The 12,660-nt window shown below is 52.0% G+C and overlaps 2 protein-coding genes across 2 annotated transcripts; one reads left to right on the top strand and one right to left on the bottom strand.

Moving 5' to 3' along the window:
• Nucleotides 1-2,324: 2,324 nt before the first annotated feature.
• BESB_062860 (cyclin-dependent kinase regulatory subunit protein) lies at nucleotides 2,325-3,957 on the bottom strand (the record flags this gene model as incomplete). The annotated part of the gene is made up of 3 exons (XM_029364700.1): nucleotides 2,325-2,447; nucleotides 2,544-2,565; nucleotides 3,812-3,957. The coding sequence occupies 3 exons, from the start codon at nucleotides 3,955-3,957 to the stop codon at nucleotides 2,325-2,327; spliced, it is 291 nt and encodes a 96-aa protein (XP_029219408.1).
• A 2,592-nt stretch (nucleotides 3,958-6,549) lies between these two features.
• BESB_062850 (glycolipid transfer protein GLTP) lies at nucleotides 6,550-9,585 on the top strand (the record flags this gene model as incomplete). The annotated part of the gene is made up of 6 exons (XM_029364699.1): nucleotides 6,550-6,664; nucleotides 7,315-7,397; nucleotides 8,134-8,428; nucleotides 8,723-8,789; nucleotides 9,227-9,292; nucleotides 9,519-9,585. The coding sequence occupies 6 exons, from the start codon at nucleotides 6,550-6,552 to the stop codon at nucleotides 9,583-9,585; spliced, it is 693 nt and encodes a 230-aa protein (XP_029219407.1).
• Between the last annotated feature and the right edge of the window lie 3,075 nt (nucleotides 9,586-12,660).

Here is a 12,660-nt window from a genome sequence, read left to right as displayed (position 1 = left end):
TGAGTAACTGGCATGCCGTTTATCGACATAGCGGCAAGTGAAGCGCCACCGAAACCTACTACCAGTTCCTAGCTTTCAAAGGTTGCTGTACTGTAAGATGCAGTTCTACTTCACGGCCGGGCGCCCGTGTTTGAGATATGGAGGCTATAGTCGATCCCAATGCACCTGCTGCACAAGAATCGGATTTGTTTCAGAAAAGCGCCACCCTTGGCACTGTACGTGCAACAATAACTCCGGCCAACCCTGCGGCAGAAACTACCGCGCTTGTGGAAAGCATACCCAAACGAGCCAAAGCGGGAGACCGACCAGAACTAGGTCGGGAGGTGTGCACGGCTAGGGCTTGCTCCAAGCCCGGGTATAGCCTCTGTCGCAGGACCGCCCATCTATTGATAAACTGGTAAACAAAAGCATCGTGAGAGACGTGGGCGAGTCAACCAGAACCGTCAGTATTTGCATAATACCGGTTAAACGATGACGCTGGCCACAGAGATGTCCCGCGAGGGTGCGTCGCAGTGATGACGACAAAGAGGTTGTCCTCGCCCACAGCAGCAGAGCAGAACGGAGAGGGCTGTTCCGTAGAGAGGCCGGATCATGCATAGGGACGTTTTCACTAAACTGCACCAGGACCCGTCCTACATTTGCGCATGGCTGAACAGAAACAGGAATAATTTGCTCTTCAGGGGTTTAGTCCTGAAGATTGGGACTTGGAGTTGCCGCAGAACACGGAGCAGAATAAGGCTGACGAGAGTGCGAAAACGATTGTGGTGACAGAGAGAGAGTGAACCAACATAGGTTTCACAGTTTTATTCATGCCTCAAGCGGTGCCCGAATATTCTCCTGTGTTGGGCGACGAGAGTGGCTGCGATTTCCGTGGCCAGTTCGTTATCGTAATCTGTCGTATAAGGTGTTTTTTATTGTGCTACCTTTTTTCTGAAACAGGCAATGAGGCAGTAGTGCATTTACGGACTGGCTGTGATGGGGTGTTTGTCATTTCCTCACTGGAGGCTTCTGGTCCCCGTTCGCAAGGCGGAAGGGGTGCAAAAAGACTTGGTGTGCAGAGGGGAATCCCATGTTGTAGCATGTAGCGTCGAGATCCTAATTTCTGCTCGTTTCTGTTACGTGCATCCCCGTGGTATGTGAATGGTTGACTCTCAGAGTGCGGCGGCAGTGCTACGAAACCGTCGCAAAACTTAGTAACGTCGGGTCACCCGAATGTCGCAGAGATGCTGGTTACGTTTAAAGAGCGGGGTTTCTGTGTTTCATGATCATGCCAGATAACATTAATGGCTGGTGAGCAGCTGGTATACACAGGACGTCCATGATACTACCAATGCAAGAAGTGGGTCTGTCGTGCGCATGTGGTCCATCCGGGTATGCGACTCCCTGCGTATTCTTTCTGCATCATACTCTGGGTCTCCCGGCATAACACTGAGGAGACTCCTCCTTTGGATGCTCACACTTCGGCTGTTTTCGCGGAGACGAGTTGAGAGCCGTGGATTTCTTCTCAGCGGTTGGGCACTCTTTAAGCCTACCATAAGTACTCTTCCCGCATGTGTTCATTATGACGTATTTTCATGAAGTAAGACAGCACTCAGCAAAACCATGTAGAGCCATACAGCCAATATCGTATAAAGTAAATTCACAGCCAAGCCATGTAAGATCCATTGGGGGGTGAGTGATACGAGTGCAATTGACACATTTGTTGCCTCCCTTTAAAAAGAGATGATCTCAAAGCCTCTACCTGGTCGAAGACTGCAGTCGCTAGCATGTAAGGACATTTCTTTCTTAGTATGACAAGGTGACAATCCCGAGATCGCAACCATCTCATCACGAACTTGTTTAGGCGCAGAGAATTTTTGTGGTAGCGTGCACGCAAGCCACTAGCGGAATCACGTCTTTAGAGCGGTGCTAGCCGGTTCCCTGCGTGATGACGGGCGTTTGGGTCGACGTAAGCAGAGCACGTGAGGGTTCATCCTGCATCATAAATGGCGAGCCAGCTCATGCATAGGGGGTGCGGCACACCACGCATTGTTTCTTTCTTCCCTGGATCTCGATCCGGAGCAGGCACGTGTATTACGTACGTTTGACACCTGCGTTGTACCACTCTAATATCTGGAAAATATGATGGCAAGAGCAAGATGACAAAACCTTGTCCACACGTACGGGCGGCAAATGCCCACTTGGTCCCCAGAAAATGCCAGAACAGGACACTGTGATGCCACTTACTCCCCCGTAAAGGGAAAGGGAAAAAGATATCCTTGCGCTTTTTCCCTAGGATGCACTGAACTAAGCAATCAATGCGCGACCCGCTTTCTGTTTGGCGCTTACGGGTAAATATAGTACTGCTCCCACCCGGGCGTCTGTTGGAGCTGTAGAACGTTGTACATGTAGTCCTCGTTGATGAATTTTTTCGGGTTTTTTTTAAGTTCTTCTCTGTAGAGGTCGTACTGCTGCACCACAAGGGGAAGCGTGCTGCAGATCCATTAACCAGCTTTACGTCCGCAGTGAGCTTCTTCAAAAAGGCTGAGTTTGAGGTCACTTACTTTCTTTGTCAGTGTGACATCTCTGGCATGAGGAAAGCGGATCACAGTTGGATCAAAACAAAAACAACCGTCGGATTTTCCAGCAAGCATCGAAATGGGACAGGTGCCGTCACACCTACATACCCATAGCCAACATGAAGTGTACAGATGGAGGAAGCAACCGAGCGATGGAGCACTGGCTGCAGCGCACACGACGGCACACGTCGAGACCTCAATGGAACTGTAAACATCGGAGAAAATAGGACGGGTCCTGCTCGAGCGCAGGACTTATAAGACTGCCAGCGCCCGGTGAACACGTTTTTGCCACGGTGCATCGTACAGACTTGTTTTCTGCTATCCTGAGGGTGTGGCACACTGAAATATAGAAGCTAATAGACTGTGCTGAGGCGCTCAAAATCACGAGACCTTCCAGAGACCTATACTGGGCTCAAGCGCTGCCTGCGCTGGGTTGCACACTGAGCACTGCAGGCCTGACCCTGATTCTTAAAGAAGACCGGGCCGGCAAAGCCTCTTGCGGTATACACTTGTCACTAGAACACACAACAAGCCAGGACGAAAAAAGGCTTCAGACGCTTTCGCCTAACGTAGGGGCCAACACTGTGCTCCCAACTAGCATACCTGCCACAACAATGCTTGATTACTACATATATCGTACGACGTCAAAAACCAGCTTCCATGTATCGTCGCCGCGAGACAGGTATTGCGGTGACGTCTAACATAGGTATGGCAAGGCGTGTAAGTGTCCGTAAAAGAGTAGTCGTTTACTTTTGGACACCCACAACAGGAAGGGCTCCTAACCAGGACCACAAGCAATCGAACGAAGCGCACTCGTTTCCATTTGCATGGGTATGCCACGCACTATGCCATTTTCACACGACAACACTTCATCAGAAAACGTAACGCAGTGACCTACGAGTACGTAGACGTTACAGGTGGAACAACGGGTCAGAGAAGAGCAGACAGGCTAATCTAGGGGAAACGATCTTAACGCCGGTAAATGTAATCGGGAATCACAACCAGCCACGGGGAGACTGGCACAGAAGCAAGCTGAGCCGCACTTGCGTAGTGACAGAGAGATGCACTTTTGACAGTTCGGTATTCGAGGCTCGTATTCAGATCACGTTTCACGTAACCCACATGTAGAAACCATCGTCGACTGTCACCATTCTTTCTCATGGGTATCACGAATAAAGTCGTCTCGAAAGAGCAAAGCATAACACGGGGACAGTCAAACGTGCAGAAGCGGACATAACCGCTTACTGACCTACTTGTATTCATATTCATCGTCCTCATACTTAAGGGAGTGGGCCTCGCGTCCGTTGCCTCCCGGATCGCGAATCTGCGAGAAGCAGCTTCCATGCAAACGGTACTCCCATGTCAGAGGATTCATAGAGTCCTTCAACGTCTTCGACATAATTCTGTGTGGAAAAGCCGCATGACCTTGACACCGTGCGAGCGACGAGAGGACTCTACAGCCCTGCCACTTCCTACACACAGGAAACTACTTCAGCTGACGATGCCTGCTGGTTCTTTTCCTGACATACACAAGTGGAACGCACCCGTTCTCTTCGATACTAGACGGGAAGCCTTTGTCCTGAAATGTAATTGGAACTACCGGCAGAAAACCCACAAACAGCTAAATGGCACTCACACACTTTTCCGACTGCCGCTCGTCCGGGCATAAGGCTCCCTTGTCACGCCTTACGTGCATTCCAGGCGAGGAGGAAGGGTCGCTACAATATTTGTGCATGCATCAAAAGTTCTGGGAAACAGGAAGAGGTACGAAAGCGTGAATACGTGGTTCTCCTCTATATCACCCTCAGTGAGTTCCGGGTGCCAGGGATAACCCGGTACTATGCGTTGCGAGTTTCTCTTCGTACTGGAGCCAAATAATATTTCACGGTAAGAGCGTGATGTGTTTCTACCGGTGCAGCGGTTGGGGCATGAGCATGTGATCTACAGGAAGCAGCGCATGAGCCGCACCGCACTACAGACACTTAGTCATTATAAACCCTGTCGCACAGATGTGCAGTTCCAGAGGGCACCCTTTAATCATTTGCGAAGTTTCAGACGACCCCGCTTCCCTCTGCTATCACTAATTAAGACGCTCCGCCAGATAATCCGGCTGCGGTGCTCCGGAACAGTGCTGATCGCTCTGCGGCGTGCCTTCCCAAAAGCGTGGCATACAGCAGTTAGGTATGTTGCTTCAGTTATACGAAGCCGGCGACCGAACTAAGTTGGGCAGGTACGGATACTCCACATCGGCATGTCCTTCTGCTGCAGTCCCTCGGCGCGTTGAATGCGCTTGTTCACCGTCAATGCATACGAACGTCCTCATCGCAGTCGCCTTTACATACGCTTTCCAGTCGACACCCCACCTCATCTGGCTACGGTTCACAGCGTCCAAGAAAGAGTGAACAGTATCAAGCTCAGGACAGGCGCTACCTTCGCTCGTTCTGACTCCTTCAACTTAGCCTTCTTAGCTGGGCATAGCTTAAACCAGCTCTCCATTGAAAAACCTGTGTATGAACATGGCTCGTAAATCACTGCAGCTGAGTCCTGCTTTGTCACTCCACGTTCATGAAGCGCAACGAATATCCTCCTTCGTATATCGGGGCGGAAGGAATGACACTGGCAGCTGTTTACAAGGTGCCATTTTAGTACAGATATGAATACGATACGAAAACGCACAGAAATCTCGCGAGCATAGCGGCTGCCCACCCCGCGGCGTCGAGTGACGCTCTTACACATACCAGATAGCTGACGACTGTTTGACGTGGGCTGTTGTGCTGACCTCGTGGCAGCCACAAACGAGATCAGATGTTCCTTGTCTCTAGTTAGCTCACTACGTACTTAGGATCAGACCGAAGCGACGGGCCGCGATAACACCCACGCTCCTGGAACGATACGTACATATAATTTGGATGTGATAGTTCACCCTTTTTCTACAGCGAGCATATGACAGTTAGGCACGTAACGGCGATAAAATGTACGACCGTCGGCAAGAGTGGCGGGAGATGGCGTGACTTCGGCAAGCAACAACGTGAGGGGGGCCGACCCGGTTGTCTCATGCTCTTTCCCGTGCCTCGACACGGGCGTACAGACCGCAGGCAAAGACAAAGTCACCGGCACGTTCGTACGTCAATTGCTTACTGATAGGAAAGTAGTGGAAAACAACGTTGGACAACACCATTCGGCGACTGGTCACTTCTTTGGAACACCTTACTCCGAAGCCGCCCAAGCGAACGGCGCGAAAATGAGTCACAACCACCCCCGTGTGATACCACGAACGAGACCGGCTATCTCAACAGCATGAAGGACAGGAGATGGTCCGCTACCATTTGGAGTGCTCCTAATGACTGGACCATTGCTAAGGATTTCTGCTAAGGCAGCACGTTCGCACCGCATTGGCTGGCAGCTTGACTAATGCTGCGAGCACACTGCACGCCGATATACAAGAATCCTCCACTACTCACTAAAAAGCTTTTGAGGGCCAGCTCTTGCTTTGATCGCGACATGAAAACACGTCGTTTATCGGTGATGAGCCGGGTGCCATCCACGCTACCGGAACCCTTCGACCGAGCGCATGCACCAGGCTCGTTCGCGAACGCTGGTAACGCTTTGCCGCAGTACGCCAACGCATTTGTCATCGTCGAGCCGACCGGACACCTTCGCAGCTATCCGTCGAGGTGTGTGTTTGCGACGCGAGCAGTTTCCCTAACATTATGAGAAGCACAGGTTTTGCTGAACAGGACGGAATCACGGAAAGTCTATTCACTTTTATGCTGTGACTTTGTTCTCTTCTCCCGGGCCAAAAACGCCGTTACCGTCGGTGTTTCTCTCCAGCAGAATCGCAGACCACAACGTCTACGGTCTTCAGGACATCACTTCGACCGAGGCCCGGCGCGCCCGTGCGGTAGTGTAACAGCCTGTAGTTTTCCTACCGGTTTTCGTTACTCTTCTGCTTGTCTGCGTCAATCGTCTCTTGCTTTGCACGCCTGCCACCATGGGCGCAACCGGAGAGGGAAGTGACCTCGATCCCACCAAAGGAGAGGGTCTCTACTTGGCAGTAACGACCGGCTTCTCGAAAGCTCGGGCAGAGGATGGCCGCATTCTATCCTGTACGTCTTACGCCTACCTTTTGCGGAACACCAGGCTAGGAATAGTTTTATCTGGTCTTTACAAGGGAGGAACGCTGTTGGCCTATCGAGTAGTTCGCCACATTTCAGGGTCTCAGTTAAGTTTCCTCGTCCCGCTACACATGTCTGAGCTTCGCCCGTCGCGGTTGCTTCACTGCACATCGCCTTCTCTGTCCCCTTCCCCAGTTCGTTCGCTGAGGTGTGTTCGTTAACTCGTCCGAACATGTGTGTACGTCCGGATGTATTTGTAGATGCGCATTATTCTGCTCTGCTCTGCTGTGCGTATGTTCATCTTCGTCTCCTTGATGTAGATTATCACCGCGGTTCCCTCATCATGTGCGGCTCTTTGTGTAATTTGATACGAGAAGTTTGAGATAAGCCCCCTATATGGACGTGCATGCATAGATTATTGTACCTTAACGACCTTCTGCCGCCGTCGCCCCTTATGGGTCACACGTTAAAATGTGAATATATATATCTACGCGTACGTACATGTCTTACAACACAACTGCTGCGGATGCAGGTGTCTACCGGTCGCGCTCTGATTCCGTGTACCGGCTTTCGGGGCCGGGGTGCCCTCCTTCACAAGGGAACTATGCCACTATGGAGTCGTTTTTTTGTGTTTATATCAGCGCCGTTGACAGAGGCTGTCAAGACAATTATTCCTGTGTACGACACAATCTTTGGAGCGGGAATGGTGGCCAACCTGCTGAAGGTGAGACAGCTGAGGCGAAAGAAGCGACCGTGGGGTAAAGTGCATTTGTCACACTTGCGAGTTGAGGTGGTGTAGGCGTCGGCATCCAATATCCGTATGTGCTGTACCTCGGACACAAGGAGGGTACCTGCGTTCACACAAACGCGAGTCTAGGGGCGTGTCAGTACACCACTATACCAGGCACATGAATGGATACATACTTCACCTTTTTCTTTCGTGGTCAAGATACTGTCCGCCAGGCACAATCATTGTGTTGCTCTGCCCGGTCAACGTCATTTTTTCGTCCGTGACTTGAGTGCTGCCTGTGCAGCGGAGCAGAACGGGTTCATCAGTACAGATGCGCAAAGCGGTTTCTCAGAGACAGTGCGGTATATTTGTGTACCGTATGCTGTGTGAACTGCGCTCGGCGTCATTAGTGGAGTCCGCCAGATGTTAACACGATGTGGTCTCGAATCCACGCTTCCACTTGCTAATCACAAGCCAACATGTAAAATGCATCCTTAGGGGCGCACATTCGTCTTTGACCGGGACTAAGGACTGGCGGTAGAACGAACGCGTGAAGGGTACGGAGGTATACACATTGTCAGCCTGGTTCTCTGAACCCCGGAAACTAGTAAAGATCTTCTGATATCCCACATTGGTAGGAAGCAGTCTGTCCCGGCCTGGCCATGCGAAAGGCCGCTGTGCCGCGGTGTAGTGGTTTTGGCGGTGGCGGCTGCTCGATATATTCTTTCAGAAGGATCTCACTAACTCGAGCTCGAAGGTGAGAGAGGCGACGGAAAAGCAGGTGCAAGAGGAGCCTGCAGCAGGACCGGTGACGGTCGATATGCTGATCGACTACGAAGTCAAGAAGTACGGCGTTGCCTTCTTGCGAAAAGACGCCAACAACGGAGTGAAGAATCTTCTGTGGATGAAGCGTGCCCTCGATTTCATCATTGGATTCCTCGAAAATGTGATTTTCAAGATGAAGGGCAAAACGGCCAAAGAGTGCGCGACGGAGGTCTACCAGTGTGTCCTGAAGCCCTACCATGGTACGCAGAGTATTTAGAACACTAACGCAGGCACGTTGTAGTTCAGGCAACATCTGAGTTCGTGCGCGCTTTAGAGGTTGTGTTGTCTCCCCCAGCGTAGCCTTTTCGGTTTTCCTCTCTTGCATTTCCTCGCCGATATGCCGGACACCCCGATTCACTCTGCTATGTGCATTGGTGTCCCAAGGCGTGTGCTCGCTGCTCCGCCTTTTTTGTCTGCCACACCACGTTGCTGTCAGTTCCTCTCTCTGTAGCAGATTCCATCTGACGTCCGCTCTGTCTATGCTTTGCGAACAGGCTTCATGGTTTCCAACGTCGTCAGCCTGGCCTTCAACTTGTGCCCGACGCGAGAGGAGCTGTGCAAGTAAGGCCGAGGGTCGTGTCGGTCGCGAGTACGGTGTTACTGGAGGGCACCAAATCTGCAGTCAGGGAAACACTCGCATTCAGCGTGACGTGCACACATGCATGGTTCCTGTTGGAACCCGGTGCTGACTGCTGTGCAATAAACGAAGTTTGTGTCACGGTTCGTGTCTGGGGATGACGGATGGAGGCGGTCTTCAACCGTGAGGTTCGTCGTACGCATGGTCGTGCTTCTAGCGTTCTTCTTCTTCTAAGACAGCTGGACAAGTCTCGACGACGGCTCACGGGCAGCGATACTGTCGTGTTCGTACACTGCAGAACTATCGCGCACCGCGTCCATCGCTTCACGTGGTACTGATGTTGACGAAAATGGTTGGATGTTTCTGATATGAGGTCGTTTAGACCATGTCCTGCCTTCCTACTGCAATCTGTTTTCTGCAGGAAACTTGGTTTTGAGGACGAAGCTATCATTGAGGATCGTGTCCACAAAATCTCCGAGGTGTGCAGGTGAGTGAAGCGAAATATTCACTGTGTGTTTGGTGAGCAGAGTCAGCCAGCAACTTAGAACGTGCGCATTGCTTCCCGGTGGAGGTGTTGCGGGCTTGGCCACCCGGTGCAGCAGTCAAGTCGAGTGCCACAAAACAGCATGTTCAGTTGAGACAGAACCGCCTGTCGTGGCCGAGCGGGAATTTCGTCGTGGTTGACTTCCTGTTATTCTTTGCTTCAACTTCAGGCCACTTCTCGATGAAATGAGTGCGATGCTAGAGAAGGCGGGCTGCAACTTTCCAGACAAAGTTTAAAGGACATCGATGAGATGCGTAGCGGGCATGTATGCACATGTGTGTGGCAACAGCAGTGCACACCTGGCCGTTGGGGGAGAGGTTATCACATAGTGTGGCTGCTTTGTTCATGTGGAGTTAGCTCGAAATGGGAAGCGCAACAGTTGTTTTTTCGTTTCTGCTTTCTACGAACAACGCATTGCTTTGTGGGGTGATACGGCCGTGCCGTGGACCACCAGGAGCACGGTTTGTTAGTTCCTTATTTCACAGACAACGTGCCTGCATGTCACGGCCGCTGTAGCGGCTCAAGTTTCAACATTTAGAGGACGTTTTCTCATTCACGCGCGTTGGATGACCAGTGCCAGTGCGCTGAAAAGGAGAATATAAGGAAGGCGGAGCGGGAGGGCAACTTGGGGGACAGTCTGAAGCTTTTAGTTGTATCCTGCGACTCTTCGGAGTACACTAAGTTTTGTATGCGTCTATTGAAATGGTGGCATTGCTATATAGAATTGTTTCTATCCTGATGTGTGCTGATCGTGTCTAGTACGACGTACACACGGACTGGGCAGTGTGGCGTGTGGCTGCCTGCGGCCGACACGGCTCGCGGCGGATGCCTGAAGTCGATGTACGGCAGATAGAACACCGGAAAAACGACTCGGCGTTATTCCCATGACCCTTTTCTTCCGCGGACAACTGTTTTCCAGCTGCATCGGTCACTGCTGCCTTTCACTAGAGGGCGCATACGTATGACATAGATGTGTGGCGCGGTATGAGCCTGAAAAAGAATTAAACGGCCGACAGCTCGTGGTAATCGACGCCGTGGGCACATCTAGGTTATGGAAGAGGTTTCACCATACAGAAGAGATGGAGGATCGTCACATACCCTTGTAGACTAGCAGCAGACCCCATTTTCCTTCAGCACATGAGCCTTGTACCTTCTTTCGATAGACCCGGATTTGGACGGAGATTTCCACCCGTGAGGTGCCGTCCGCGGATGTAAGCAGAGCTCCTTCTGCCCGTTTCACGAGAGCTCGCAGTGCCAAACTCCGCATTCATACGAAACGGCTGCGTCGCAATATGGCGATGCAGCTCTTAGTGTGAAAGCCGGTTCACTGAGACGAACGCAGACAGCCCCACAGGTGGGAGGAAACCTTTGTGACACCGACTTAGTATTCGAGAGGTTGTGGGCCGGAGTCCAACGCTACGCATCTCCGGTAGGACAAATACTACGATGGGCAGACTACGGTTTCGCTACAAGCTTCCAGCTGATAGGTGGCTGTGGCTGTGAAGGGTGTGTGCGGTGAAGCATGCTCGTGGAGTCCGCGGGGCGACCGGCAATTTTGGTAGCGGCTTTGAATCGCCAAGGATGAATTAACGACCAAAGCCACAGTGCCGCCGTGTGATCCTGTCGCCTGCGTCTACGTGGATTAGCCGGTATGAGAGGTCTCCTAAGCTGCGCGCTGTAGAACCACCCCCTTGCTGCCGTAGTGCATAGCGGAATTATCTTCCAAACTAACCAAGCCGCTTCAGATTCCAGTTCAGTTAGAGAAACTGTGCTTTTCGCTGTTTGGTGCCGAAGAGTCCGTGGAGCTGTTTCATCGCAGGTGTGCTGTATTCGTCGTCCGCTCTCCACGACTATTTAGAGTGCGGTACAAACGGCATGACCGTTCAGGAGTCCTCCGCTTCAAAATGGGTACTGGGCCTTCTCATCACGGCAGGTTGGGTTCTGCGCCATCTCTACCTGGGTCACAGCTGCTGACCTCAACTGGGGAGGATTGAGCGGCTGTGACGCCCGACACGTTGACACGTTGTGCCTGTACGTGCTCGTGCATGCCGCATCGGCACTGTTTAAGCTCAGTATTCTGTGCGAGTGCAGACTCATCGAAAGAAACCTGTCTGACAAGAGAGAAACCTTCCGATTCTGAAAGGTCAGAGACTCTTGTGAACGGCGTCCTTAAGGCATCGGCTGTGGGTGCGCAGTCGCACAATGCGCCTTTTCCGCCTGCACACACGGTGCTGTGCAAGAAAAGCTGGCAATCTGAGACGCGCTCCCCTAACCAGCATGCAGCACAGCGCAAGAAAAAAACTGAATGTGAAAAAAAAGACGAGCCCGCGTTACCCTTCCGTCACATTCCGGGGTTCGGTGCTTGCCTCCTGTGTAGCATGAGACTGATCCTAGACAAGATCGATTTGATAAAGAACCATTTCCGTCATTTCCCTAGCGCGTAGATCCAGCCGCCTGGACGATGCGGGCTCCCTCATTCCTTCGTCACTCGTGGTAGGGATTTTGTGTTTCTCCGCTTCGCATACTCCCCTACGTAACGTTTGCGGACGATTGCTTGCACCGATCATCCACATGGATTATGGTCTTCTTCGGGCGAGGCGGAAAGTCGGGCACCTCGTTCCAGCAGCACCCTTGACTCGCCGCACCGAATGGAGGAGGCGGAGACAACACCGCTCTCGCACTCGACTCGGTATACGCGGGTATAACTACTTTACCTGTTAACAGCTCTTTTTTTTCGTGAGGTTAACTTGAGTTTCGTTTTCCGTTGTGCCCGTCTGTAGTGCGCCGCGCAAGACCGACGGGCAATCGAGACATTCGGCGCTACGCGTGTCCCTTCAGGTGTGAGAGGCGAACGTGGACGGCGCTGGAGCGTCACCTCCCTCATATCAATTTACTCGGCTGACCTGCACCTTGCTTCAGGCGTCTAAGGTGACATCGCGCGCAGCATCTCCGTGCGTCGCCTGTAGCCCTGGAACGCGGGATGACCTTTCAACTCTGGAGCCAGCCAGAAGGACCTACGTGCCAGACGCGGAATGAGCCGACATCGCTTCTCTGCTTTCTCCATATCTTAAGCAAGTTCGAAAAACGCAAAACCACTTGCCTAAGCGAAACTGGTGTGTCGGACAACCGTGCCGCGCGTCTTCAACAGCGGTCCCCCGCGAACAAAGGCTGCACCTCAACGAGCACGCTCAGTTTTTTTTTATTTCCGTGAGGCGCTGTCCATTCTTGTTTCATTCAGTGTCTGTCTACGCCGAACAAACGTGGGCTCTGCCTTCAGTTAGTACGGTTTCCCAGACTGGACACAGAGATCC

The sequence above is a fragment of the Besnoitia besnoiti genome, chromosome V, assembly GCF_002563875.1.
Source record: "Besnoitia besnoiti strain Bb-Ger1 chromosome V, whole genome shotgun sequence".
In the NCBI taxonomy this organism is placed as follows: domain Eukaryota; phylum Apicomplexa; class Conoidasida; order Eucoccidiorida; family Sarcocystidae; genus Besnoitia; species Besnoitia besnoiti.
This window is presented reverse-complemented; position numbering and strand designations above follow the sequence as displayed.